Below are 27,405 nucleotides of genomic sequence, written 5' to 3' on the forward strand. Positions count from 1 at the left end.
AAGCTGAGGAACAATGGCATCTTTCTCAGCATGGGTGAAGGCCAACGCCAAAGCCTCTGTTTCATGTCTCATACCCTCTCTGTTGACACAATTTACAGTTTATGACTGCTCAGAACAGTTTACAGCAGCCAAATTTCATTTTGCACTGGCAAATCCTATCGCACATTATCCTGTACATTGCATTAGGACCCTAATCTCTTCTTTCTCTACCTCCTCAGAAGAAAGGAGCGCCTTCATGATTAACCCACTTTACAGCAATAAATAAACGCATCATCCAGTAATGTACACCAGATTTAATTTGAAGAAAAAAGGCCCAGAAATGCTCAAATCACAGAAATGTAATGGAAAACAGCACACACAGCAGCCACCATGGAGTGCTCAGAGAATTAATTTGAACATTCCATAATTCTCATCTTATACAGACTTTATGTTTTTTTATTGTTATTGTTCTGTACAGTATCTTGACATTTTCTCACAAACTTTATTAAATTAACTGAGAAATTACACAAATCTTTACAAGAACCTTCATTTTCTTTCTCGTCGGTTTATGTCACATATAGCCCATGTTGCTTTTGGTTTCCCATCTTTGTTTGGCTTCAAACCTGAAACAATATTAAAATACTGATTTAGCAAAAACCTATTTTGAGTACTTGTAATAAAAATCCTGCAAAATGTATTCTCTTTTACAGAAATGACAACAATTAATTTCCGTATGAAATATACATATTTCCATGTTATCGAGAGCTTGAAATAACAGTAAGTTGAGTGTTGTTCTTATATGTTGATTTTACACATATTCGAACCATGACATCCACTGTGACAGTTCATAATGGTGTCCATCTAATTTTACGAGACGGCTACAGTACGCGATTTCTCTGTATAGGCGAAAGCTAGCATGTACGCATACCTGTGCATGAAATAAGTGGGAAAGAAGCTGGCAAGCTAGGCAAATATGCATAATAAATGTATGTCGCTAACAAACTGCGATTGAACGTAAATGAAATGAAGGAGATAATTGTGGGGAGGAGAGGAAAAAGACAACAAACCCCCAAGCGATTTGCTTCTTCCTTTTCTGGGCTGCCCGCGAAGCCTCCGCTTCCTGTTTGCTTTGCACAAAGTCACGGCAATCGGCGGCTTGAGCGATTTTCACGGCCAGCTATTGAGAGAGAGACAAAGACAAGGCCCATTAGAGGATGTAAATCAGTCTCTCTGGCAAGCAGAGCTCTTCCAACTGATGTGTCAGGGTGGCTTCCCATGAGTGCCTCCAGTCCCCGTTTTGTCTCACCCCGACCATGATGCAATGACTGCCATGATGGCACGTAGATCGTGGGTTGGTGAAGAAAAAACATGGTACATTCACACAGACAACTGCTTAACAGTAATCGAAAACAAGACAGTCAACCATTTACCATGAACGTGCAAAAAATTATGTCATGACATTTACTAAATCGTTTGAATGTACACTAAAGGAGACCTTGTGCAGTTCTTTAAATGAGAAGTTAAAGGAATGAACGTGACTGCAAGTGGCAAACACATTTTGTTCAAATCCCATGGAGGAAGTGCATGTATTGTAGAGCAGAATAATCCCAATAACCCCAGTCACACAGAAGCACGAGAAACAAAAGGAAAAATCCTGTCACTCCGGAGATAGGTTTATTATTCGACCGAAGGAAAAGTTTGATAAACACTTGGAACAAATCACCCTTTCTAAAATTCATAGAGTACAATCAGGGGAAATAAAAAAAGTCTTAAGGTAATGAAGAAATGTGCCACCATTTCTCAACTGGAAAAAAAAAACCTGCTGGTGATTTTTTTTCTTTCAATTATAATTAAGTGGGATAAACTTTATTAGAAAGACTGAAACTAAAATATCTCCTAATGCATGCTGGGATTAAGCAGGTCAGAGCGAGCAGCCAGGACAAATGTAACTCTAAAGGCTTTTTATCACCATATTTCAGGAACCAAGGGTGTAAAATGTTCTAATTTGGGATACATTAAAAGCCATAAAGGTCTTTCAAAAAGATTAATGGTACTTTGCTTGGATTTAAGATAAGGGCTTCAGCTGGCTGCAAGTACTGGGCTCTGGCTGGGCCCTTGAGGCATTCATCTATACAGTCACTTGGAAGATTTGTAAAAGCGTCTGCATAACCTGAAGCTAACATACTATGACAGTTTTCTAATTCCTTGCCATTTTTTATAGGTTTTAAAGCCAATAAATCATGTTTTGCTGGAGAAAGGGAAAGTTATAATGGGTGATCATTCTCATGTTGGGAGTAGATTTGCCAGCAGATAATGCTCACCAGGGCGTTTTGAGCACCATGTTTAAGTGGTGTAGGTACTAAATGCAGTTGCTTGGCTGTGGCACACGCTGGGATCATATATCAGAAGATTTATTCAATTGTTGACAAATCTCCGAAAGGGACATTTGCCAAAAATAAAGTAATTGGGTAAAAGGCATAGTTTTGAGAGAAAATAAAATGAATTCGGAGGACGCTAAATGGCTCCTTTTGATTTATATTCTTTACAACAAGGATTACCCACATTAACCTGCTCTCCTGTGTGGATCATTTTAAATGCAAAAGGTCTAGAAACCACGCCTTCCTAAACATTCTTCCGAAACCAAAATGAAAACCCTCTCACATACGCCCTCCACCCTTCCCTCTATTCTCTTTCAAATGCAGCCACTGAGCGGTTACTATATTTAAAGCGTTAAAGGTCTTTAATTTTTTATCAGTTCAGTCTACAATCCCTGATTGTCTTTACTGGGGCTCAACATTAATGTCAACCAAGTTACCTAGGCGACAGAACAGATCAAAGAGACAAAAAAGCCCTCAAATGTCTGATTAATCAAGCCTGCAAACAGCTTATTTCTTTTAGCCTGCATGCAAGTATGAAAATGAGATTCCGAGAGCAGTACATTGTGCAGATTTGTTCATTCTTATCTGAACAAAGCCAGCGGCAGCTTATTTCATGGATCACTGGCACTGTCAGCGCTGTGGCGCCGAGCAGGTGACGGCTCCTCTTTCTGTGGCGAGAACAAAATTAGCAAAAAGTCGGCACAAATTAGCCTCTCATATTTTCAGTAATATGACATTATTTTTCATTTACTTTTTTTGATCCACTTTTCAGGATTTTTTCTCCCCCTCCCCCTGCATCTTAGTGCCAAATCCTTTCACATCACAAGAAATGAAAAAAATTTGCTGCCAGAATAAAAAATACAAAGCTCGAAAAAAGACATGGGCCTATACAACAGAAAAAACTAATGTGTTCTTTGTTTAAGGCAGTCACACAAGCCAATCTATGTTTCCTTAAAACCCATATAAAACGAAGATTTTGTGTCCGATACCAAAACCATAGTCTTTTCTTTAAAAAGTCTGTCCTGAGCACAGCCTCTGTTTAACACAAGGTTTATTCAAAGGATTAATACTGTGACCTTTGGAAGGTTTGCAGGCAGCATATTCATGCTGCATTATACTGCCGCTGCAGCAGCTTAGGACCACTAGGAGGGTTAAGACAATAGTAAAGCTTTCTGTTGTCACTCATGTTTGGGTCATCATAGAGATTCAAGTGGACCTCCAAATACGGGGCCTCGCTATACTATATGTCACTTCAGCACAGACCATATTAAAGATAAGGCATGTCCAGACATGTCCATTGTATTGACACAATATAGTATTGAGTAATGCAAGGTATTGGTCATAGTCCCCGTTGAGCTGACCTGTATGCTACACCATAGCCTACTGCATGGACAGCATGGATGGGTCTTCTGTCAGTGACATCCCTTCCAAAATATGCAAGACATTGGGGATCATGCCGGTAGTTCTACCAGTTTACCAAATCACATTTTATTTGTCACATGCGCCGAATACAACCTTACAGTGAAATGCTTACTTACAAGCCCTTAACCAACAATGCAGTTTTAAGAAAAAGAAGTGTTAAGAAAGTATTTACTAAAATAAACTGAAGTTAAAACATGACTGCATACAGTGTTGACAATGACAGAATGAATAGTTATCAGTAACTCCTGGATCTCTGGATATCCCAAGATACACATTACAAACAACAGCAGCTTCAAAAGACAATGGTAGGGAGGGACGATTTAACTTAAAAACACAAATGCTTTTCTATACGAATACAATGTTCAAGCTGGTATTAACAACATCAAATAAATGATGGCTTTAAGGAAGAAATGGCCTTAAACCCATTCATAAATGTCCTATCCAGGGAAGCCTCTTCCAATTAAAACGTGTGAGAGGTGGATTAACAGGGGCTATGTGGCTTTGCCACACTAAATCACCACCCCGAGCTGCTCTGCTGCATTTGACGTGTAAACGATTAATGACCAGCCTAATTCCCTTATCACACTACCTTAATGCCTAAATAATGTGGCCTTAGTCAACTTTGGAAAGCAGGGCTATATAAGAATGGAATGAATATCAGATTAGCAGCTCATATGTAATTTCAATCTAATTTCGAAGAATCGAGGTAGGGAGGAAAAAAGGAAAATGGGTTTCTAGTCTGAAAAGTCAGATTGTTTTACTTCAAATTGACCTTGTTTATGACACGTAAAAGCATCACTGGGACAATGAAGCATAAAGCAGTCTGTCCACTAAATTGCTTTGATGTCATTCAATCTATTTCCAATTATTGGTTGTCCTATCTGTGCAGGTTAAACAAAGAAATGACTATGCTGATAAGAAGAATTAGGTCTAGTTCAACCCCCTGAAAAAGCTAGGGAGGAAACATGAAAGTTAATATTCTGTGTATGTGTAGAAAATAAAACATTCGTGATCAAAGAGATAATGGATAACCGAAAGTCTTGACAATGATTTGAGTGAAGTCTTGCTCAAATTGAATGCATAGGCCTAAAGCTTTGCCTATACAAGTGTTAAGATTATGCTGATGTGCTCTTATTTCACTGTGAGCCAAATGGTGTGTAGGGCCACGCAATATATTGTACATAGTAGCTACTTTAACCCAACACCTAGCTACAGTACCTCATCAAGAGGTTCTGAGTTTCTTTCGGCATAACGGCTACCAGGGGTTGGGATGACAATCCCATGACCAAAGTCTGAGACCCGGTCAGGGCTACAACTGAATTTGCGAATTGGTGTCAGAAGTGTGATGGCGCTACCGTGAGGCCATCGAAAGTGTGCCCAGGCATTAGGAACTTGAGATGGAGAAGGAAAGTGTAGAAGAGGGGTAGTGTAGCGACTTCAACACAACACCTATCAACTTTGTCAAAAGGTTGGGATCCCTTGGTAAGCTAAGGTGTTGGTTGCAGGAACCGGGTTTTAAGTCCTGGACAGGGGTGAAACTTGGTCAATAGGAATGTAACGATTCACCGATACGCATCGGTCCCCGGTTCAAATGTTTACAATATGAGTGCATCGGTCTGCGGGACCCCAAACTGATCCAAATGTAGCATGCATCGGAGTCAGAAAATCGATTCAAACGTCACGAATTGCCGGTTCACAAAAATGTTTTGCTCAAATGACTTTTTATACCTTCTGAAAATACCTCATATTTTGTGACAACTGTGTCCTCTCCTTCAGTGTCGAACTAAGCATGTAATTATGTTGACAGTCATTTTGCATGCCGAAGAACCCCAGGCAATATCAGTAGCCTAGTTAAACTGTACGCTGTTCACAGCTTCGCGTGCTGACCAACGAGAGGTAGGTCTATTCCTCATTTGGCACATCTGCGCTTCACCTTCAGCATTCACATGTTTGTGAAATGGCTTGCGCAATATTAGGCTTTATTAGTTGAGTGACAACCAATGTAATTTGCTAGGTTATTTTTATCAAATGCGCTGTTGAAAAAGGTGTTTTACTGGAATAAAAACAGCCTAAGCTACCGCCGGAGACAACTCTCATCTGGCTATAGGTAGGCTACATGCATATCGGGGTTTACCCTAGATTAGATTTCATTTCGACTGTTCAGATTCACCATCAGCAATTGTTTTGGTAGTTTTGCTTGAAACAATCAGTATCTATGGTATTTTTTTTTTGATATACAGGGTAATGTTGATCATTTCATAACAAGGACAGAAATCACTTTTGCTACACGCACTGCATGGTCGAAACGTGGGAGAAGAGTCCATCAAAACGTACAAACTGTCTAATAATGTAAAATGTCTAAACCATTCGATTATGAGATGGGGGTGAAATTCAAAGTTGTGCTATACACTCAGTGGTCATTTTATTAGGTACACCCATTTAGTACCGGTTCGGAACCCCCTTTACCTCCAAAACAGCTTGAAATCTTCGGGGCATGGAAACATAGGTCCATTGATACCAATTGAGCAAAGGTGTTTCAAGAAAACATTTCCCACACCAATACACCAACAGCCTGTACAGTTGACACCAGGCAGGATGGGGCCATTGACTCATGCTGCTTACGGCAAATCCTGATCTGCATGACGCAACGTCCGGACCAGGCGATGTTTTTCCACTCCTTAATTGTCCAGTGTTGGTGATCTCGTTCCCACTGGAGCCGCTTCTTCTTGTTTTTAGCTAATAGAAATGGATCCCGAGGTGGTCGTCTGCTACAATAGCCCATCCGTGACAAGAACCGACGAGTTGTGCGTTCCGAGATGCCGTTCTGCACTGTTTTCGAGTAATTCTTGACCTAGAGCGGAAATTCTTGTTAAGGTTCCACCTCGAAGACTGACGCAGGCTGGTAATACATATTCAGGAATTGGGGGTGGGAACGTTGTGGTGATTTCCAAGTGTAGCAGAGAAATAACAACAAATAGGGCACTGACTGACAGCTGTCAGTGTAACTAGCTAGCATGCTAACCTTAGCTAGCTAATGAAAGTTATGTGAGCACCATTTCAGTTAAGACAATCATTATTTCAGAAAAAGAAATACCTGTCAAGAGATGAGTCTCAGCTAAACCGTGCCTATTCGAGCTGTTGACATGTTGATGTTTGTCTGACTCTTGCCGTTTGATAATTCCAGTGAAACAGTGTCGGATTCCAGACATCATTCATATTTGGAAACGCACACAGACATTATCAAATAGCTATATTCTTTGTTCTCTTGGTTATAATTTCAGCAAGCTAGCTAGCTATATATCAATGCATTATCTAAATTGCGACTGCGAATCCGCAATAGAAATAGAACGAATTTAAGCTCTGGTAATATGGATAACCTAACTATTGAACGGTTTGGAGCGTGTATTGAAGCAATGCAAGAGTTCGTTTTGTATGGCAGGTGCCCCGGGAGGGTTGAGATTTCTCTTTACGATCAATGAAATGGTAGAAAATGAGCAAACCCTGCACACCTGGCCATCCAAAATGAATTTGCCTAAAACGTTATTGGTCAAAACCATTAATCTTGTAGCGACAGGGGGAGTGGGGTTCTAAAATGCAATCATATCACGCAATTTAACATTTATGATTTTTATGCAGATTAGCTAAAAAATCATTTCAATTTAACAAATTACCCAATGGATTATGAATTATGATAATTTGCTGGTAAAAGAAACCCAGTTTGGACAACATATTTTTATCTGCTCCATGACAAGGCGGCCAAGTGCAGGGTCGTCATTAGTTAACACAGCTAGTTAACTACATTTTCTCTACTTAAAATCAGATTTGAAACCTAACTCTCACCTTAACCCTAACCACACTGCTAACCTTAGCCTAACCCTAACCTTGAATTAAGACCAAAAAGCTCATTTTTGGTTTCATGAATTTGTATAGCTACAGACAAAAGCTGTTTGGCTCTCATACGACTCACGTATTCAGACCCCTTGAATTTGTCCACATTTTGTTACGTTACAGCCTTATTCTAAAATTGATTAAATTGTTTTTCCCCCCCTCATTAATCTACACACAATACCCCATAATGACAAAGCAAAAACAGGTTTGTAGAAATGTTGGCAGTGATTACAGCCTCGAGTGTTCTTGGGTATCACGCTACAAGCTTGGCACACCTATATTTGAGGAGTTTCTCCCATTCTTCTCTGCAGATGCTCTCAAGCTCTGTCAGGTTGGATGGGGAGCGTTGCTGCACAGCTATTTTCAGGTCTCTCCAGAGATGTTAGATCAGGTTCAAGTCCGGGCTCTGGCTGGGCCACTCAAGGACATTCAGAGACTTGTCCCGAAGCCACTCCTGCGTTGTCTCGGCTGTGTGCTTAGGGTTGTTGTCCTGTTGGAAGGTGAACCTTCGCCCCAGTGTGAGGTCCTGAGCGCTCTGGAGCAGATTTTCATCAAGGATCTCTCTATACTTTGCTCCGTTCATCTTTCCCTCGATCCTGAATAATCTCCCAGTCCCTGCCACTGAAAAACATCCCCACAGCAAGATGCTGCCACCACCATGCTTCACCGTAGGGATGGTGCCAGGTTTCCTCCAGACGTGTCGATTGGCATTCAGGCCAAAGAGTTCAATCTTGGTTTCATCAGACCAGAGAATCTTGTTTCTCATGGTCTGAGAGTCTTTAGGTGCCTTTTGGCAAACTTCAAGCGGGCTGTCATGTGCCTTTTACTGAGGAGTGGCTTCTGTCTGGCCACTCTACCATAAAGGGCTGATTGGTGGAGTGCTGCAGAGATGGTTGTCCTTCTGGAAGGTTTTCCCATCTCCACAGTGGAACTCTAGAGCTCTGTCAGAGTGACCATCGGGTTGTTGGTCACCTCCCTGACCAAGGTCCTTCTCCCCCGATTGCTCAGTTTGGCAGGGCGGCCAGCTCTAGGAAGAGTCTTGGTGGTTCCAAAATTATTTCATTTAAGAATGATGGAGGCCACAGTGTTCTTGGGGACCTTCAATGCTGCAGAATTTTTTTGGTACCCTTCCCCAGATCTGTGCCTCGACACAATCCTGTGCTTGGTTTTTGCTCTGACATGCACTTTCCAAATCATGTCCAATCAATTGAATTTACCAGAGGTGGACTCCAATCAAGTTGTAGAAACATCCCAAGGATGATCAATGGAAACAGGATGCACCTAAGCTCAACTTTGAGTCTCATAGCAAAGGGTCTGAATACTTATGTAAATAAGGTATTTCTGTTTTTTATATGTAATACATTTGCAGAAATTTGTAACAACCTGTTTTCACTTTGTCATTATGGGGCATTGTGTGTTGATTGCTGAGGATTTGTATTTATTTAATCCATTTTAGAATAAGGCTGTAACGTAACAAAATGTGGAAAAAGTCAAAGGGTCTGAATACTTTCCGAAAGCACTGTATATACAATCACACGCACGCACACACAGACAGAAGTCAGCTCAGACAGATCCAGCTCAGAGGCCCAGATCATGAGCTCCATCAGCAGATTTTAATTAAGAATGGAAAATGAATGTGTTAAGCAACAAATGTTAGTGCATCGAATCGTATCGCATCGAAACACATCGATTCGTTCCTCTAATCAAACAGAACCACACCGAATCATTTCAAACTAAAACGTATCATTCCTGTATCATATCGGAGCCCATGTATCTAGATACGTATCGAATCGTCTTGAAAAGGAAAAGATGCACATCCCTATTGGTCAATATAGAATTTCAGTCAAATGTTTTGTGACGACAAAGAGTCCTTATTCTGTAGGTGTAAAAACATAAGTCCAAGTACATCAAAGCATTACTGCCATTGGTTGTCTGGTGAGACCATTTGACTGCTTATCTAATGAAAGCCATGAGCTGTATATCCTGCCCATATTATTTTTTATACAGGATGCATTGTCATATTCTCTCAATAAAGATTACCATTATTGTCGTTCAGGGGGCAGTTGTGTAAGAGGTTTATGTAATCTTGCTGCCAATTTGACAAACAGCATTACATGACATGCAAAAAGAGAGTCACTCCTGGGAAGATACTGCCGAACAGCCAGTGGTATAATGCATGTCTCTATTTTTCTGTTGCCTAACAATCTGATGCTAGATAATGTCATCTTTAGGGACTGAAAAAGAGTCTGAAAGTTTGCCCGCTTTGTACATATTCCATTATCTTGCCTCTTCTGAGTAGGGAAGGCTTATTAGCAAGCTTTGAACTCACACTTACAATAATGTACCATCAACAGTTTTATAAGCTAATTAGAAAAACAGTTTAATTAATGACTGACTGGCAATAAAATGGCAATCATGAAAAAAGAAACCGAGAGTGCTAAGCTTCCACTACCACCAATTAAGGCCTAATTACAAACAAATTATATATGTGTTTTGCTGTGGGCTTTAATTTAAAAAATGGCTTTAATTAAAAGAGAAAACATGCTAATTAATTAAACAGCACAAAAATCTACATTGAAAAGTATGCTTTGTCTATCAAGTAATTAATGAAATACAATAATCCAAATGAGATTCCCGAGCATTTGATAAAAGCTTAGTACCCATTTCAAAATTAATGGGAGAACATTTAATGTGAGATACAATAAAAGTTCATTCTGTGATAAATTGCTTATGCTGAAGGAAAAATGAACAAAGAAAATACTTTCCTTAACTGTTTCTCAGTCGCCCGGGGGCCTAGCATGGGTAGAGGAAGAGAGCCTCATGTTCTGATGTGGGGCGGGGACAGCTCAAATCTGATAACGAGTGTTTTCCACAAAAGCAATGCTCATTACATTTGTATTACAAACAAGCGGCATCGCAGGCGAAGGTACTGAAAAGGGAGAACACACAAATAACATAAATAACATGAAACACTTAGTTCAGCTCTTTGTCTCGCTTAACTAGCCATGTCTCGCCTAACAAAGCCTGTTGTGCCACCTTTGTTTCACAATACTTAAACAGTGCTTTCTAAAGGGATGCATGTCATGGGTGGTTCAGCATTCTTTCGTATATCTCTAGTTTCATTGAAATGGTAGAAGTAATGAGGGTTATAATAATATCAAATCATTTTGAGTGGTATGAGAAGTGCTGATAACCCCATGCAAGTTAGCCTGTGGACAAGGATGGGCCTTCAAGCAACCACCATTTACATGGCTCTAGGCCTATATCTCAGACCGACGATCTAATGCCAGATGACTGTTAAGTTGGTACTTTACACCTTATTTAGATACTGTAAGAATCTGGATTGCCACAAGCAGCACCTGTAGATCATTTGGCTTGGCTTCCTGTGTTCAAAATGTCACTCCTAACTATCTATGGTATGCTTAAGAGTGTCATTTCTCTGGGATCTGTACATTAGTCTACCAGTGGTTAGCCAAGTGGTTATGATGAACCATGCAGGTGTTTCTTTCCAGAATTTCCATATTCTTTAGCTTCTGGAATTCCTGAAAAGGACAATTCCCGCCCTCCTATTGTGTCAGACTAGAGAGTTTCTGTTTTGAAGTGGTAATGCTACGCTAATAGCTGTGATCAGTGCTAGGGGGAAACTGGAAGCACTAACATGGTGTGACATTCTTTTGTCTTGTATTATTCTCACTTACTCTATAAAGTACTGCCGCAGAGTATTTCAAAAGGGAGCTTATTGCTCGGTTTGTACAGGAGAGGGAAATGATCAACTGTTGCGGGATGGATGTCTGCTTAAGAGGCAGTGAATTGCAATAAGCATTGGATTAAGTAGAGCATAGCTATTTAACCTACCTACATCTATGGTTAGGGTTTCCTGTTCAACTCTATAAACCACATGTGTGTAATGCATTATGAATGAATAATAGGCATTTATGCACTTGTGTAGGCAGTTATAAGGAGCCATGAGCTGTTATGAACTCTTATAACAGTTGCTGTACTACTGGATATCAGTTTTAACCGAATACAGCCTTCTTTGTTTCATTTTCAGGAATGCTTTCTGGAATCCATCTTTCAAATAGAGCTGCTGAATCCTATCAACTCTCTTGACAGAGGGTGTGCGAGTTATATATAGCACTTAATATTACGCTAATCAAGGAATTAATTAATTACTCTATATGTAACCTACAGCTGTGTAAAATAATGTTCAATAATCAAAGGATGGAGTCGCAAGTGCCCTTATTGGAAGACTTGCACCACTTAATATACTGAACTAGTATTAAGAAGTATTTTAGGGGCCAGGAGCTATTCCTAGTATTTTGGGACTTCTATACCGGCCTTTGAGAAACAAGAAAAGAACGGCTCGGCAAAAGATCAACAAACAAAACTGCACGTGAGAAAAGAAGAAAGACTGCCAATCCTATCTGCAAACAATGGTTTTCTAAAATGTAAAACTGAAGGCTTCATCCGCAAAAAACAGTCTCAGTAAGGTACCAGTTAATAATATGAACAGATGCCTACGAAGGAACGTGATTGCTTTGTATCACCTTTTGGTGGACTTAATACTTAACTTCAACTTTTAAGAAGAACATAGCTTAAAAAAAAAAAGTACTAAAACAAAGAATTGCAGCCTCTGGAGAATATTTCAATATATACTTTAATGAGAACACAATCTCAAAGCAACCTGTAATATCCTTGCAGTGTGTTTCAGAACTCGGACAGATGAAAGCGCATGTATCAGAGAATTTGTAAGGAGCGTTCAAAAAAGGTTTTACCAAATTGTTTTCATATTCAGATTAAAAGAAGAAAGTAAAGGCAACAAAAAATAATTAATTGATTGCGCAAGCTCAAAACACGGCAGAAACAAACAATTCCTTTATTTGGAGGAACATTTTGACAGGCTTTCTTTCAATCTTCAGCCATTTCACTTTGGTTCAAAGAGATAAGTGCAATGCTGGTAGATTGAGTATGAAAATTCTGTGATACGTAGTTATTCACAGTGTACTAGGTTTTCTTTACAAACAATGCCTTGGGGGATAGTATTTCACAGCTATCTATTCCTTTTCCGTTCTTTCCGTGTTAAAAACCTATTCTGCCACTAAAAAGCCTAACATAATGTCTCTCAAGTGTTATGACCGTAAACAAATTAAACATATAAGCCATTACATACAGTATCAAATGAGACTCTTCAATAATAACCTTGAAATTGATTCTGGCCCCAGTTGGGAATATTGATGCTCTAAATGTTTTTCACCATAGGACTGTCCGGAATCAACACTAGTGTCTCCAACATCATTTGCACAGTGCAATGATGTTGAACTCAAGACGGATTAGACATGTGGGTGTAGAATTCTCCACTTACATTTCTCCAGAGCATGTTTCATACACCACATGCTATTATTTATCAATAATTATGGCCACGTAGCCACAACCTTTAGCCAAAGCGATTTACAGTTAATAGACTTTCGGTTCTGTAAGTGTCCAACACAGGAATTTAAGCTGCAACCTAGGAGCTTCCAGCAGCCACTTGAGCCATCTGTAGCAAACTACAATTCTCTCAAGTTTATCCACAGTATAGATAGAGTTTATTCGGTCCAACATGCACTACTGAGACTGAGCAAAACATCTTTGAAAAAGGGACATTGCAGCAGTAACACATAAGTAGGGTTGGAAAACTACTGGTAATTAACAGGTAATCTATGGCAACTTTGGTAATTTATACTTGAGTAACTTCTTAAAAATATATTCATATATAGTACTCATTTTTTATATCTGTGTCCATATTGTCCAAGAGGTTCTAGTGGATAGACCATATGGTTCAAGAGAAAATACCCTAATGAATTAAAAACATCTAAACAACAACGGCATTATTTTTTATTAACTCTGCAACTCTTCCAACGATTGACTTTTTTCACAACTGCCACCAGCTTGGCACCAAAACACTTACAACAAAGAAATATAATTTATATAAAAAAATGTAAAATATATTTTATGCTGAAAGTCATATTAAAACACCACTGATATTCATTAAGTTGATGTTTTTTATTTATGATAATGTTTTACAGCTTTGACATTCGTGTAGCTCAGTTGGTAGAGCATGGCGCTTGCAACGCCAGTGTTGTGGGTTCGTTTCCCACGGGGGGCCAGTATGAAAAAAGTATGAAAATGTATGCACTCACTAACTGTAAGTCGCTCTGGATAAGAGCGTCTGCTAAAATGACTAAAATGTCAAAATAAAAAAAAGAATCACATTTCTTTATTATTTCATATATTTGACATGTGATAAGGCCACACAAAGGGACAGAAATAATTACAGACACCTGTGATAATCTGAAGTACCCAAACAGGCCACTGTGCTAAAATTCCCCCCAAAACTTGAAAGTTACTAAAAATCTGGTAGTTTACTGGTAAACGTAGAAAGTTACCAGTAATATACCCTCCCTTTGCCACCCTACACATCAGTAGGCTTGGGCGGTATACCGTATATATACCATATACGGGGGTATTTGGAAATAGCCACGGGATGGTTTTTCAATACCGTCAAAACTATTTATTTGAAGTTCTTTTTATAAATTTGAATATTTGTAGCTACTTTTTAGGTAAATACCTACAGTGAATTTGTGCAATATGTTAGGGGATAAAGATCACGTTCTTCATTTCAGCTGTCACATAATTAATTATTATGAAGCTTACCAGTAGTACACAGTCACATGGTGTTTGTTTACAAGCACACAACGACGAGAGACCGGAGCCTTGTGAGTCACTCACTGTTGTGCAGCACACCCAGTTGATCTAGTTACAGTCTGGAATTCACAACTAAATGTTTGCCAGCTAGATATCTTATAAGTATTAAAGTGAACTGTCTAAAATATGCTAAATGCTCTGCAGTTGTGCATTTCGTTCGCTAATTTAGTAGCTAGTTAGCTGTCTAGCAAAGGTTAGCTTTTTCCAAAATCAAGTTTTGCTTGCCAGTAACAGCAGAGAATCCCCTCCTGGAGCAAGAGCCTTGCTGTCTAATATTTGTTTTGTGCATGCAGCAAACTGTGAGTAGCATTTTTGAGTTACTTGTATAACTTTATGAGCTGGGATGTCTGTCCTGAAAAAAGTTTAGGTCAGAGACTGTAGAAAATGTTGATAATGTGATCGTTAGCATTTAGTTAGCATTTAGTTAGCATTCTCTATGGGATTTTACATGTACTTGTGCCGGTATTACCGAATATCCCAGTATGGCACAAGGTCGGTATGAGGGTATGATAATCTGGATACCGCCCAAGCCTATACATCAGTATCCACTTCTATGCAACATAGTTAACATACTACAGTAGAATTAATGGTGAAATCTCTATCAATGTCCTACTCATTCATGGTACTGTATGCTGCTGTATTTTCCCATATTTTTTTACAAGACGTAGGTGGAATTTGTAGGTCAGTTGTCATCAGCTCTCATTGTCATTTAGAAAATGTTACTGTCAGGCTAATATTGGCCTCAAAAAAGCGTTACAGAACAATGAACACAGTCTCTGTCTCACCAATTCTGTTGTAAGTGATAATTTCTTATTAGTTATTAGTTCCACCCCCCCCCCCACCCCCCCCCCCCCACACACACAAAAAAAATAACTTCAGTCAATTCACTGTTCTCATCATGAGGTAAACACAGCTACAGAGTGAGCTATGGCTGCCAGACTGCTGTCAAGCCCATCCTTCATGTTCCTGGCAAGCCACAAGGGAGGTTACAGAGAGGCGAAGAACCTCAGCTAAGTCTACCCAAATCCACTAGTGCTCTAAGAGGCTTTCTGGAACTACAGGTGCCACTGTCATCCACAAAGCAAGTCATTTAATTTTTCTAGTCTTTTCTATGGCCACTTGCATTATCATATTTTATAGTCGGTTTTATATTATGCTGGGTACAATAATCAGCCTTCAACATCAGTCTGCTTGCATGTAAAATCAAATCACTTACTGTGCGTGTCCCTCTTCAACATTTTTAATAGACAACAAGGTTCATGTTTGATAGAATACGAAGAGCATCACGATTTGCGTGCATTGACTAACTTTTGTTGAAGTTCAAATGTTTACCTGAATGAAGGTTTAGGTACAGTGCCTTCAGCAAGTATTCACACCCCTTTACTTTTTCCACATTTTATTGTGTTACAGCCGGAATTGAAAACGTATTCAATGTAGATTTTATTTTGTCACTGGCCTACACACAATACCCCATAATGTCAAAGTGGAATTATGTTTTTCTAAATGTTTACAAATTAATAAAAAATGAAAAGCTGACTAACAACCCCTTTGTTATGGCAAGCCTAAAAAAGTTCAGGAGTAGAAATTTGCTTAACAAGTCACATAATAAGTTGCATGGACTCACTCGGTGTGCAATAATGGTGTTTAACATGATTTTTGAATGACTACCTCATCTATGTACCCAACACATACAATTATCTGTAAGGTTTACTCATTCGAGCAGTGAATTACAAACACAGACTCTACCACAAAGACCAGGTAGGTTTTCCAATGCCTCGCAAAGAATGGTACCTATTGGTAGATGGGTCAAAATTACAATAAACAGATATTGAATATCCCTTTGAGCATGGTGAAGTTATTAATTACACTTTGGATGGTGTATCAATACACCCAGTCACTACAAAGATACAGGCGTCCTTCCTAACTCAGTTGCTGGAGAGGAAGGACACGGCTAAGGGATTTCAGCCTGAGGCCAATGGTGAATTTAAAACAATTACAGAGTTCAATAGCTATGATGGGAGAAAACTGAGGATGGATCAACAACATTGTAGATACTCCATAATACTAACCTAATTGACAGAGTGAAAAGAAGGAAGCCTGTACAGAATACAAATATTCCAAAACATGCACCCGGTTTGTAACAAGGCACTAAAGTAATAGTGCAAAACATGTGGCAAATCAATTCACTTTTTGTCCTGAATACAAAGTGTTATGTTTGGGCAAATCCAATACAACACATTCCTGAAGCATAGTGGTGGTTGCATCATGTTATGGGTATGCTGGTAATCGTTAAGGACTGGGGAGTTTTTCAGGATAAAAAAGGAATGAAATGGAGCTAAGCACAGGCAAAATCCTAGAGGAAAACCTGGATCAGTCTGCTTTCCACCAGACACTGGGAGATGAAATCAACTTTCAGCAGGACAATAACCTGAAAACACAAGGCCAAATCTATACTGGAGTTTCTTACCAAGAAGACAGTGGATGTTCCTGAGTGGCCAAGTTAGAGTTTTGACTTAAATCTACTTTAAAATCTATGGCAAGACCTGAAAATGGTTGTCTAGGAACGATCAACAACCAATTTGACAGAGCTTGAAGAATTTTGAAAATAATAAATGGGGAAATGTTGCACAATCCAGGTGTGGAAAGTTCTTAGAGATTTACCCAGAAAGACTCACAGCTGAAATAGCTGCCAAAGGTGCCTCTACAAAGTATTGACTCAGGGGTGTGAATGCTTATGTAAATGACATATCTTTGCATTTCATTTTCATTTCCCCCCCTAACATTTCAAAAAACATGCTTTCACTTTGTCATTATGGGGTATTGTGTGTAGATGGGTGAAAAAAATATATATTTCATCAATTTTGAATTCAGGCTGTAACACAACAAAATGTGGAATAAGTCAAGGGGTATGAATACTTTCTGAAGACAATGTACATGGCTGACAGACTGAAAAGTGTATGCTATAGTGATGTATTAATATCAGTGCTTCTATAAGAGAATCACATCTCAGTTAATAAAATGCAAGTTGTGACAATTGAACATACTGTAATCCCCAACTATGAAAAGTAGTAGCAGTGTCTTCTTAACCGCAATTATGGGTGTGTGGGCTACTTTTTCTGCTAAATTAGCTTCAAACCGCTTGATCCCCAATTCCTGCCAAGACGAGGGGTTTCGAAACTGCAGGCAGTGCATTTAGCGACCTGTGCACTTCAAAGGTATGAAACTCGCACCTTGAGAATGTTTTAACAGTTGGCTTGAAAGCAATGTAGCCCTTCATTAAAAAGCTGAGCCAAAAGTCCTTTAGACACAGCCGAACTCCAAAACTAAGGGGGAGGGCTTTCCATTAACTCAATGGGAAAGGGCTGCAGGACTTCTCAATTAAGTGTGCCTGTGTGTGTTTGTTCCCCTATTTCTTTGCAGGATCCATTAGTTCAATTTGTCACAGCAGGAGCGCCCCAAAGATCTCTTATCGGTACAACATACCTCTCGAGTGGCGAGTCTGTCGCTCATCTCCTCCGCCTTCCCAAAGTCCCCTTCAGCGATGGCGCTCTCTATGCTCTTTTCTAAGCTGGACTGGAGAGAAGGGGAAAATGTGGTGATTTTAGAAATAGAAAGGGGGGGGAATCAAAGAGTAACTTCAAAAGTCCCCTGGGCCTTATTTTTAATATGATTGCTATTACTACAAATATGTAGATTTTCCTTCACAAATGAAAACCTTTTTGATTGGATATTAGTGGGGAAATCTTCAAAAATTCTACTGGAGATTACCAAACATAAATGTGACTCTTTAATTACACATTTCCATTACAGGCAGGAGTAGAAGAGGGAGCAAAGATGCCCCTGGTTACCGATGGCCGGAGTGGTTCTCCAAAAAAGGAGACTATCCGAAGAAGTATAGTAAAGAGCATTTCTAAAAAAAACGGTCCATCTTTCACAGAACACACAAAAGCAAGATGTTGTAGTTTTAAATTAGGGGAGCCCTCTCGGAAGCATCTTCATAAGAATGATTCAAGGACTCAACTTGTTTATAGACACACACTCATCCCTCAAATTAATTTGGACAAAGACAGCAAGTTGAGCCTAATAATGATATGGTAATAATTGCAGAAAAACTAATAATAAAACTACCTGTACTACAACCACAACTTTACAGTGGTCTATTTGCTGGCAAAGTGGACTGAATTAAAGACAATGTTCATGTTCCAAAGAAAATATACTGTAAATGGGATTTCTATCAATAATGGGGCTAATGTGTGACATTTTTTTTATTTTTTTATACAAAAATACAAATTGCCAAATTGACACACAACTCTGCCTAACAACAGCATAGACCTAGGACTAGCATTTATATCCTTTAAAATTGCAGGAGTAGGGTAATATGGACACCAAAATGTATTTGTCATGTCATTTCATAACCCGATCACCAGATCATATTGTGAATAAGCACTCTAGGCTACTTTGTCATTTCTTGTCATTCTAGGTAACACTTCACTTGACACCCAGCGTCATAACACGTTATGACACGGTCAAAACCATGTCATAATATGTCATAACAGTTGACATAACTTGTCATAACATGGTCATAACACTTATGTTTAGACCTGTTTTGACAAATATTGCGTTATTTTATGGCTGGTTATGACACCTACATAAGTGTGTCAAAACGCACAAAACCTACCACACAAGGCAAAACGTTCCATTACACCATAAACATACTGTTGACAAGTAGGCCATGTTATTTAAAAAAAATCTGAAATGTATCATATTAGATCATCACTGTAATTGTGCACACATTGATGTCAGACATGCAACTAGCCCAATGCTCTGATGACTGGGATGAATGCAGGAGCAGATTTCAGGAGCAGGACAAGACACCCTCTTTTTTGACTGATGACTGTACTGGCTTATATGATTATGAGTGTATTTGAATCAATGTGGGTTTTGACCGATATCGACAAACCATTTCTGTATGGACCTCGCTTTGTGCAAGGGGACATTGTCATGCTGAAACAGGAAAGGGCCTTCCCCAAACTGTTGCCACAAAGTTGGAATCACAGAATTGTCTAGAATGTCATTGTATGTTGCAGCGTTAAGATTTCCCTTCACTGGAACTAAGGGGCCTAGCCCGAACCATGAAAAACAGACCCAGGCCATTACACCTCCTCCACCAAACTTCACAGTTGGCACTATGCATTGGGGCAGGTAGCGTTTTCCTGGCATCCTCCAAACCTAGATTAGTCCGTCGGACAGCCAGACGGTGAAGAGTGATTCATCACTCCAGAGAACGCGTTTCCACTGCTCCAGAGTCCACTACCGACTACTGTGGCGAGCTTTACACCACTCCAGCCAACACTTGGCATTGCGCATGGTGATCTTAGGCTTGAGCGCGGCTGCTCGGCCATGGAAACCTATTTCATTAAGCTCCCGACGAACAGTTCTTGTGCCGACGTTGCTTCCAGAGGCAGTTTGGAATTCGGAAGTGAGTGTTGCAACCGAGGACAGACGCTTCAGCACTCGGCAGTCCCGTTCTGTGAGCTTGTGTGGCCTACCATTTCGCGGCTGAGCCGTTGTTGCTCCTAGACGTTTCCACTTCACAATAACAGCACTTATAGTTGACCAGGGCAGCTCTAGAAGGGCAGACATTTTACGAAAGGACTTGTTGGAAAGGTGGCATCCTATGACGGTGCCACATTGAAAGTCACTGAGCTCTTCAGTAAGGCCATTCTACTGTCAATGTTTGTCTATGGAGATTGCATGGCTGTGTGCTCGATTTTATACACCTGTCAGCAACGGGTGTGGTTGAAATAGCCAAACTCATTTGAAGGGGTGTCCTCATACTTGTACTACTTGTATATATAGTGTATGACCGCCAAGCACTTCTGGACATCAGATCGACAGTTACTAACCTCAATTTCAACTTCAAAGACGATGTCAACTCCGTCTCAGCTGTTCCACTGTTCATACCGGTACCTATTCCTTTGTTCCATGGGCTACCAAAACGCTGCAGGCGTAGACGAGGTAGACGAGGAGTCCTGGTGAAATTGAGGCAAAGAGTAAAGCGAACAGCGCTCCTGTCTGTTCCATTGGCAAATGTCCAGTCACTCGAGAATAAGATGGATGAGCTTCTTTTGAGATTCTCCTGCTGCTTCAAGTGTGAGGGAAATCTCAAGCTTTTGTTCACCTGATATAGAATACCTCATTGCAAGCTGCAGACCCTTCTATCTACCAAGAGAGTTCTCATCCGTAATTATCACGGCTGTCTACATCCCGCCCCAAGCCAACACCACTCTGGCACTCAACGAACTGTATGGGGCCATAAACAAATAAGAAACCACTCACCCAGAGCCAGTGTTTTTGGTGGGCGGAGACTTTAACGCGGGAAGACTTAAAACCGTCCTACCTCACTGCTACCAACAAGTCTCATGCGCCACTAGGGGTGCTGAAACTCTAGACCACTTTTATTCTACACACAGAAACGCATACAAAGCCCTCCCTTCAGCAAATCTTACCATGACTCCATTCTCCTGCTTCCTGTTTACAAACAAAAGCTCAAACAGGAAGTACCAATGATGCGCTCAATACGGAAGTGGTTGGATGAAGCAGACGCGGGGCTACAAGACTGTTTTGCTAGTACATACTGGGATATGTTCCGGGCTTTCTTGTATGTGTCCATGTCCGTGTCCTATTCCTTGTAAGCGGGTGGCAGGGCATTAACACCCGCCACCTGCGGGTAGATTTAGGTATTGGCGGATAAGAATGTCTATTTTATCAGCCACGATGGGTGGTCAATTTGCAGGGCTCTACAGTGTGAGCATTACATTTGCGAATAAAAATAGTAAAAAGTAAAGTATGTGCGATTTATTGTAGAAAAATGCTACAGTAGCTGTTTTCAAAGTATTTCTGCTGTTTTGTTTCATAGCTGCAAATCGCACAAAGAAATATGAATCCTACATCCCACCTCAGGCAGCAACACTGCCTGGCGGGAGAGCTGTGCGCTCTGAGTGAAGTGCTGAAAGATTATTTTGGGGATTTGCACAGTCATAAAAGATGGTCTAATTTACTCAAGTCTACAATGTGAGACTTTGTCCTCGTGTTTCTTGGCTATTTACATCATTTTGTCCACAAGCTCGGTTGCTTTTAAACGTTAGTTTGAGTCTGCTGCTTCAACTGATAGCGAAGAGATGCCCTAGTCAGATCCTAAATCTCCCACACACACAGACACGACTCAAGTGGCCCCGTTACCACGGTAACCTCCCACCCTTAAAAAGAGGCAGCTGAACATTTTGTCTGATATTTTGGTAAAAAGACCCAGGTCACAAAAAATTCAAAAGAAATTGAGCAATCTACCACATTACTTCTTACTTATACATTTCTTGTTTTAGAAACATTACAAAGCATGGTCTTCCATTTAAAAAAAAAATAATAATAATAATAATAATAATAATTGTAAAGTGGTTATCCCACTGGCTATAAGGTGAATGCACCTATTTGTAAGTCACTCTGGATAAGAGCGTCTGCTAAATGACGTAAATGTAAATGTGATTATGGCAACCAAAACAATTTTGGCTGGTAGAAAATCTGAGTGGCTGGTAGATTTTTTTTATCTACCTGCCACAGTGACTGGTGGACCAATTTTAGGCCCTGGTTCCGGGATTCATCCAATAGCATTGAGGAGTTTACCACAACAGTCACGGGCTTCATCAATAAGTGCATAGATGATGTCGTCCCCACAGTGACTATAAGAACGTATCAAACCAAAAACCATGGATTACAGGCAATATCTGTGCTGGACTAAAGACCTACCGCTTACAAGGAATAGGACACGGACACATACAAGAAAGCCCACTACAACCTCAGACGAGACATGCGAAAGGACAATATAGGAGGAAGGTGGAATCCTATTACACCGGCTCCGACGCCCGTTGTATGTGGCAGGGCTTGCAGGCGATAACGCATTACAAAAGGGAAACCCAGCCCAGCGATGCAGAACTACCAAATGAGCTAAATGCCTTATTCTCAATCCGAAGAATATAACACTGTGCCTTGCGTGAAAGTCCCTGTTTTTAAGGATGACTGTGTGATCTCGCTCTTCGTGGCCAATGTGAGCAAAATGTTAACAATCACAAGACTGCCGGGCTAGATGGTGCATCGAGAAGTTCGTGAGGGTCTTAAGGGCCAAGCCGAATTTCTTCAGCTTTCTGAGGTTGAAGAAGTGCTTTTGCTCCTTCTTCACCACGGTGTTGGTGTGGAGGGACTTGAAGCACGGCGAGGAACTTGAAACTTTTGACCTTCTCCACTGCGGCCCTGTCAATGTAGATGGGGGTGTGCTCTCTCTGCTGTCTCCTGTAGTCCACGATCAGCTCCTTTGTTTTGTTGACATTGAGGGATAGGTTATTTTCCTGGCACCACTCCACCAGGGTTCTCACCTCCGCCCTGTAGGCAGTCTTGTCGTTGTTGGTAATCAGGCCTACAGCAAACTTGATGATTGAGTAGGAGACGTGCGTAGCTACGCAGTCATGGGTGAACGGGGAGTACAGGAGGGGGCTGAACACGCACCCCTGTCGGGCCCCTGTGTTGAGGATCAGCGTGGCGGAGGTGTTGTTGCCTACCTTCAACACCTGGGATCGGCCCGTCAGGAAGTCTAGGACCCAGTTGCAAAGGAAGGGGCTTAGACCCAGGGCCCTGAGCTTATAGATGAGCTTGGAGGGCACTATGGTGTTGAACGCTGAGCTGTAGTCGATGAACAGCATCCTCACATAGGTATTCCTCTTGTCCAGGTGATTTAGGGAAGTGTGCAGTGTAATGGTGATTGCGTCATCCGTGGATCTGTTGGGGAAGTATGCAAATTGTAGTCGGTCTAGGGAAGGTTCTTCAATTCCGGTCCTGGAGGGCCGAAACACCTCTGTTTTTCATCCTCTCCTTCTAATCAGGGGCTAATTCAGACCTGGGACACCAGGTGAGTGCAATTAACTACCAGGTAGAAATAAAAAACAGAAGTGTTTCGGCCCTCCAGGACCGGAATTGAAGAACCCTGGTCTAGGGTGTCGGGTAAGGTGGAGGTGATATGGTCCTTACCTAGCCTCTCAAAGTACTTCATGATGACTGAAGTGAGTGCTACGGGCCACTGGTCATTTAGTTCAGTTACCTTCGCTTTCTTGGGTACAGGAACAATGGTGGACATCTTGAAGCAAGTGGGGACAGCAGACTGGGATAGGGAGAGATTGAATATGTCCGTAAACACTACAGTCAGCTGGTCTGCACATGCTCAGAGGACTCGGCTTGGGAAGCTGTCTGGGCCGGCAGCCTTGCGAAGGTTATGACGCTTGACTGTCTTACTCACGTCGGTGATGGAGATCGGGAGCACACAGTCCTCGTGGGAGACGGGGGCCCACGTCAGCGGCTAAGGTGCTGTTTTCCTCGAAGCGGGCGAAGAAGGTGCTTAGCTTGTCCAGGAGTGAGGCGTCGGTGTCCGCGACGTGGCTGGCTTTCCCTTTCCAATACGTGATTGTCTGGAGTCCTTGCTACATACGTCTCGTGTCTGAGCCGTTGAATTGTATCTCCACTTTGTCCCTGTACTGTTGTTTTGCCTCTGTTTGCATTACGTTGGTTTGGATCAGTTTTAATCGTCACAGTAGGAACAACATCCTCTATGGACTTCCTGATGAACCAAGTCACCAAGTCAGTTATACGCCGACACTTTTAGAGGCAACCCGAAACATTTCCCAGTCCGCGTGATCAAAACAGTCCTGAAGCATAGATTCCGATTGGTCAGACCAGCGTGAATTTAATTGAACATAGCTATGTTCCCCCCTATATCTTAATGTAATTATATGAAAATGTTTTGCAGATTATTATCAATGATTTATTAACAGCTGTAAAAAGTTGTCCACCACAGGAAATTCTCACTGGTACCGTAGTTTATAGAAAGACCCAAATGGATTCTAAATGCCTAGTGTGTAATTGACTTAGGCTAACATTTTTAAAAATCTAATATGAATGTGTAAATGACATTGATCACTAATGAGAATGTTGACTTCACAAGTTCTGTTTAATTCAGCTTCTTGTTAAATATATCTTATCCATTCAAAGTAGTCTGTTTTTGCTGCAGAAACGCAGCAAAAACTAAATTTGATGGTACTTTGAGATAAACGGAATTCAAATAACACTCCAAATAAGCATTACAAGAACTTCCCATTGAATTAGGACAAATTCCTCATCTTATAAACTATTATTATATCTGCAACTATTTTGCTTGCACGACAATTTACATATCAAAAATATGTATGTCTCTTTCTTGTTCTATTACACCAGATTTATCAAGTACATAGATGTATTTCTAAATGGATTCAAGTAAGAAATTAACTCATTTGTCCAAGAGTTGCTTATTAGGGCTATTCTTAGGGGACACACACACAACAGCTATTCATCTATTCTTTCCTGCACAAAGACGCATGGCTGAGAGATACACAAATAAAAGCAGGTGAGTGTCTGCGATGCCATTTTCCATTCACCTTTTCATCAAAATGTAGGCTAGATCCATGGGTCTGACAATTAGCCTCTCACACTTTAAGTAGCCCATGTTATTGTGCGTGTACTGAGTGCACTCTGAGCTTTCCACATACAGAAACAAGGTGAGCGGGAGCTGTCAGGTATTTGTAGAGACATTCAGTACAGACACTTCTCTCTACAGCAAATCTACATCTTACTTTAATCTCAACCAAAAAAGTAGAGTGGAGAATCATCCCAATGTCAAGATTAAGGTAATCTTATCATTAAATGTAAGACAATCTTTTATATTTTACTCAATGTCAGGTTTGAGTCTAGAAACCTCTTAATCCGCCTGTCATATTTAATAAAACAATGAGAAGTTACACAGGCATGGACAAGGAAAGACAGAACATGTTCAATGCTTTTGCCATAATTTGATGGCATTAAACACAGGCAGACATTTTTACCTTGGGAGCAGGCTTGTAACAGGCAGGGGGTTGAAATCTATCATTGATGCCAAAGTACTGCGTCAGCCCTTCCCAATGCTTGTCATGCTCCACTTGAGGCTCTCTGGTGAGGAAGGAAAATGAGTGTTCATGTTTATTATCGGTTCAGTACACGACTACAGCATATGTTAAGGCTATAAATGGGTGCTAAGTACCAATTCAATTTTTTGAAAGCCAGAGTAGAATAGGCTTTCAGGTAGGCCTACACCAACAACAAGGCTACGTCCCGATTCTCCACCCTTTTCCATAAGTGTGCACTTGGACACTCCCTGTCATGGATTTAAAGCATAGGATTGGTGTAGCCTAAGCATTGGCTGGAGGGAGTTTCCACCATTCTAAACTCCATGCAAGAAAGTGTGAAAGCTTTAGTGCACACTTCGGGAGAATGGTGGAAAATCGGGACTAAGCCTTGAAGACTCTTTAGTAGTTAGTGGAATACTGTATAGAACTGTGTTTGAACAGATTTTTTGATACATTTACAAAAACAGATAGGCCTACATTACCTTTCATTGTTTGATTCCATGTTCTTAGTCCCTGATTCATCATCTGTTTAGTGACATGAAACACAAAGAAATGACTCTTGTAAATTCCAAAATCATCCAATTCTACAGTCCTTCATCAAAATCACCCAATTTTACAGTCCTTCGTCGTATTGTGTCATAACTCATGACCTCAGAAATATTAATGTACACTGTGATCATATCCATTCAAAACAGTGAAAAGAGGTAGACTGGCTGACTATTTCTTTCAGTGACTTCCAATGGAATTGTATATTATTTAATTATGTTCCACTAAGATCCATTCCAGTTCAGCTTTTATAGCCATAACACTATTAACTCAATTGTAATTATAATACAATTTTGAATTTAACAAGGCCAAACACTTTAACAAAAACACTAACGTTAGGGTCATGAGACACTTAGAATTTGGACACAGAATGAACCCTCTTCTTTCCCCATTTCCATTATTTCTGGGCTAGGACAAGTAGGTTACATCTGACCAGGGCAAAGACGTCCTGGATCGTTATCTTTTCAGTGGCTATTGTGGGTATGTATTAAAAATAAGTGCGATTTACCTTTCTTATGCCGTCGTCTTCCCTGCTGTCTTTTTTGGGGGAGCTTCATTGTCTTGATCTCATATTTTTTCTTCTGTAGCTCTTTAAATTTCTAAAGAACATCAAGTGCAACCATTCACTTTTAGCAACAACAATGTATACAATAAAAGCATTTACCCAAATCATGAAAATCTCCCTTTCAACAGTTGATTAATTATGTTTGTGTAATGTGTATATGGTAGAAGTCTTTAGACAAACAGAAAAACATACAATGTAGCTTTACAAAGATGAGTAGCTTATCCACATTTGACTTGCTTTTGAAAGTGGCGCTGATGTTGGTTAACGGGAATAAGTGGTACAGCCAGGCTATGCAGCCATTTTGTTATAACACATTTTTGATTTCCATGCAGGTTTCATCATTCATTGACTGCCTGTCCAAAATTAGTAGGGGATGCTAGCTATATAGTTTATAGGCGACATAGCTAACTAGCTAGCTAGCTAACGTTAGCTTGCTATGCAAGATAGCTATAACCTGACTAGCAAGCATAACATGTGTGACATACTTGCCACTTCTCCTCGGAAATCCCGGGTAAGCAGTCCAACGACTTATCATTTTCTATGACGGGCGGGGTACGAGAAGAACTAATGTCTACAAGTGTCCCACAATTTTCCTTAAGACCACGCGAAAGTCCAACTGCACGACATTTGTTTGAGGCTAACGTTTTTTCTTGATTTGCAACAACACTTTGTCTTTGGTCGTCCTCATCATTTGAACTAATTTCTGCATCGCTCAGACCTTTCGGTAAAAGTCCGCTATACATGCTGAGAATGGCAAATCAACAGCAACTCGGTTTATAACGTGTTAGTCATAATCCAAAACAAACGGATATTTTAAAAATGGTCAAAATGCATCGAAAACTACATTTTCACTTCCGGGTGGACACTG

General features: G+C 40.4%; 1 protein-coding gene across 1 annotated transcript; it reads right to left on the bottom strand.

Moving 5' to 3' along the window:
* Window positions 1-370: 370 nt before the first annotated feature.
* On the bottom strand, window positions 371-27,405 carry fam204a (family with sequence similarity 204 member A). The gene is made up of 7 exons (XM_084153214.1): window positions 27,023-27,405; window positions 26,481-26,571; window positions 25,909-25,951; window positions 25,367-25,469; window positions 17,895-17,984; window positions 1,047-1,156; window positions 371-602 (listed from the first exon to the last, which is right to left on the bottom strand). The coding sequence occupies exons 1-7, from the start codon at window positions 27,278-27,280 to the stop codon at window positions 551-553; spliced, it is 747 nt and encodes a 248-aa protein (XP_084009340.1). The 5' UTR covers window positions 27,281-27,405; the 3' UTR covers window positions 371-550.

This window comes from Coregonus lavaretus, assembly GCF_964263955.1.
Source record: "Coregonus lavaretus genome assembly, chromosome: 36".
NCBI lineage: Eukaryota > Metazoa > Chordata > Actinopteri > Salmoniformes > Salmonidae > Coregonus > Coregonus lavaretus.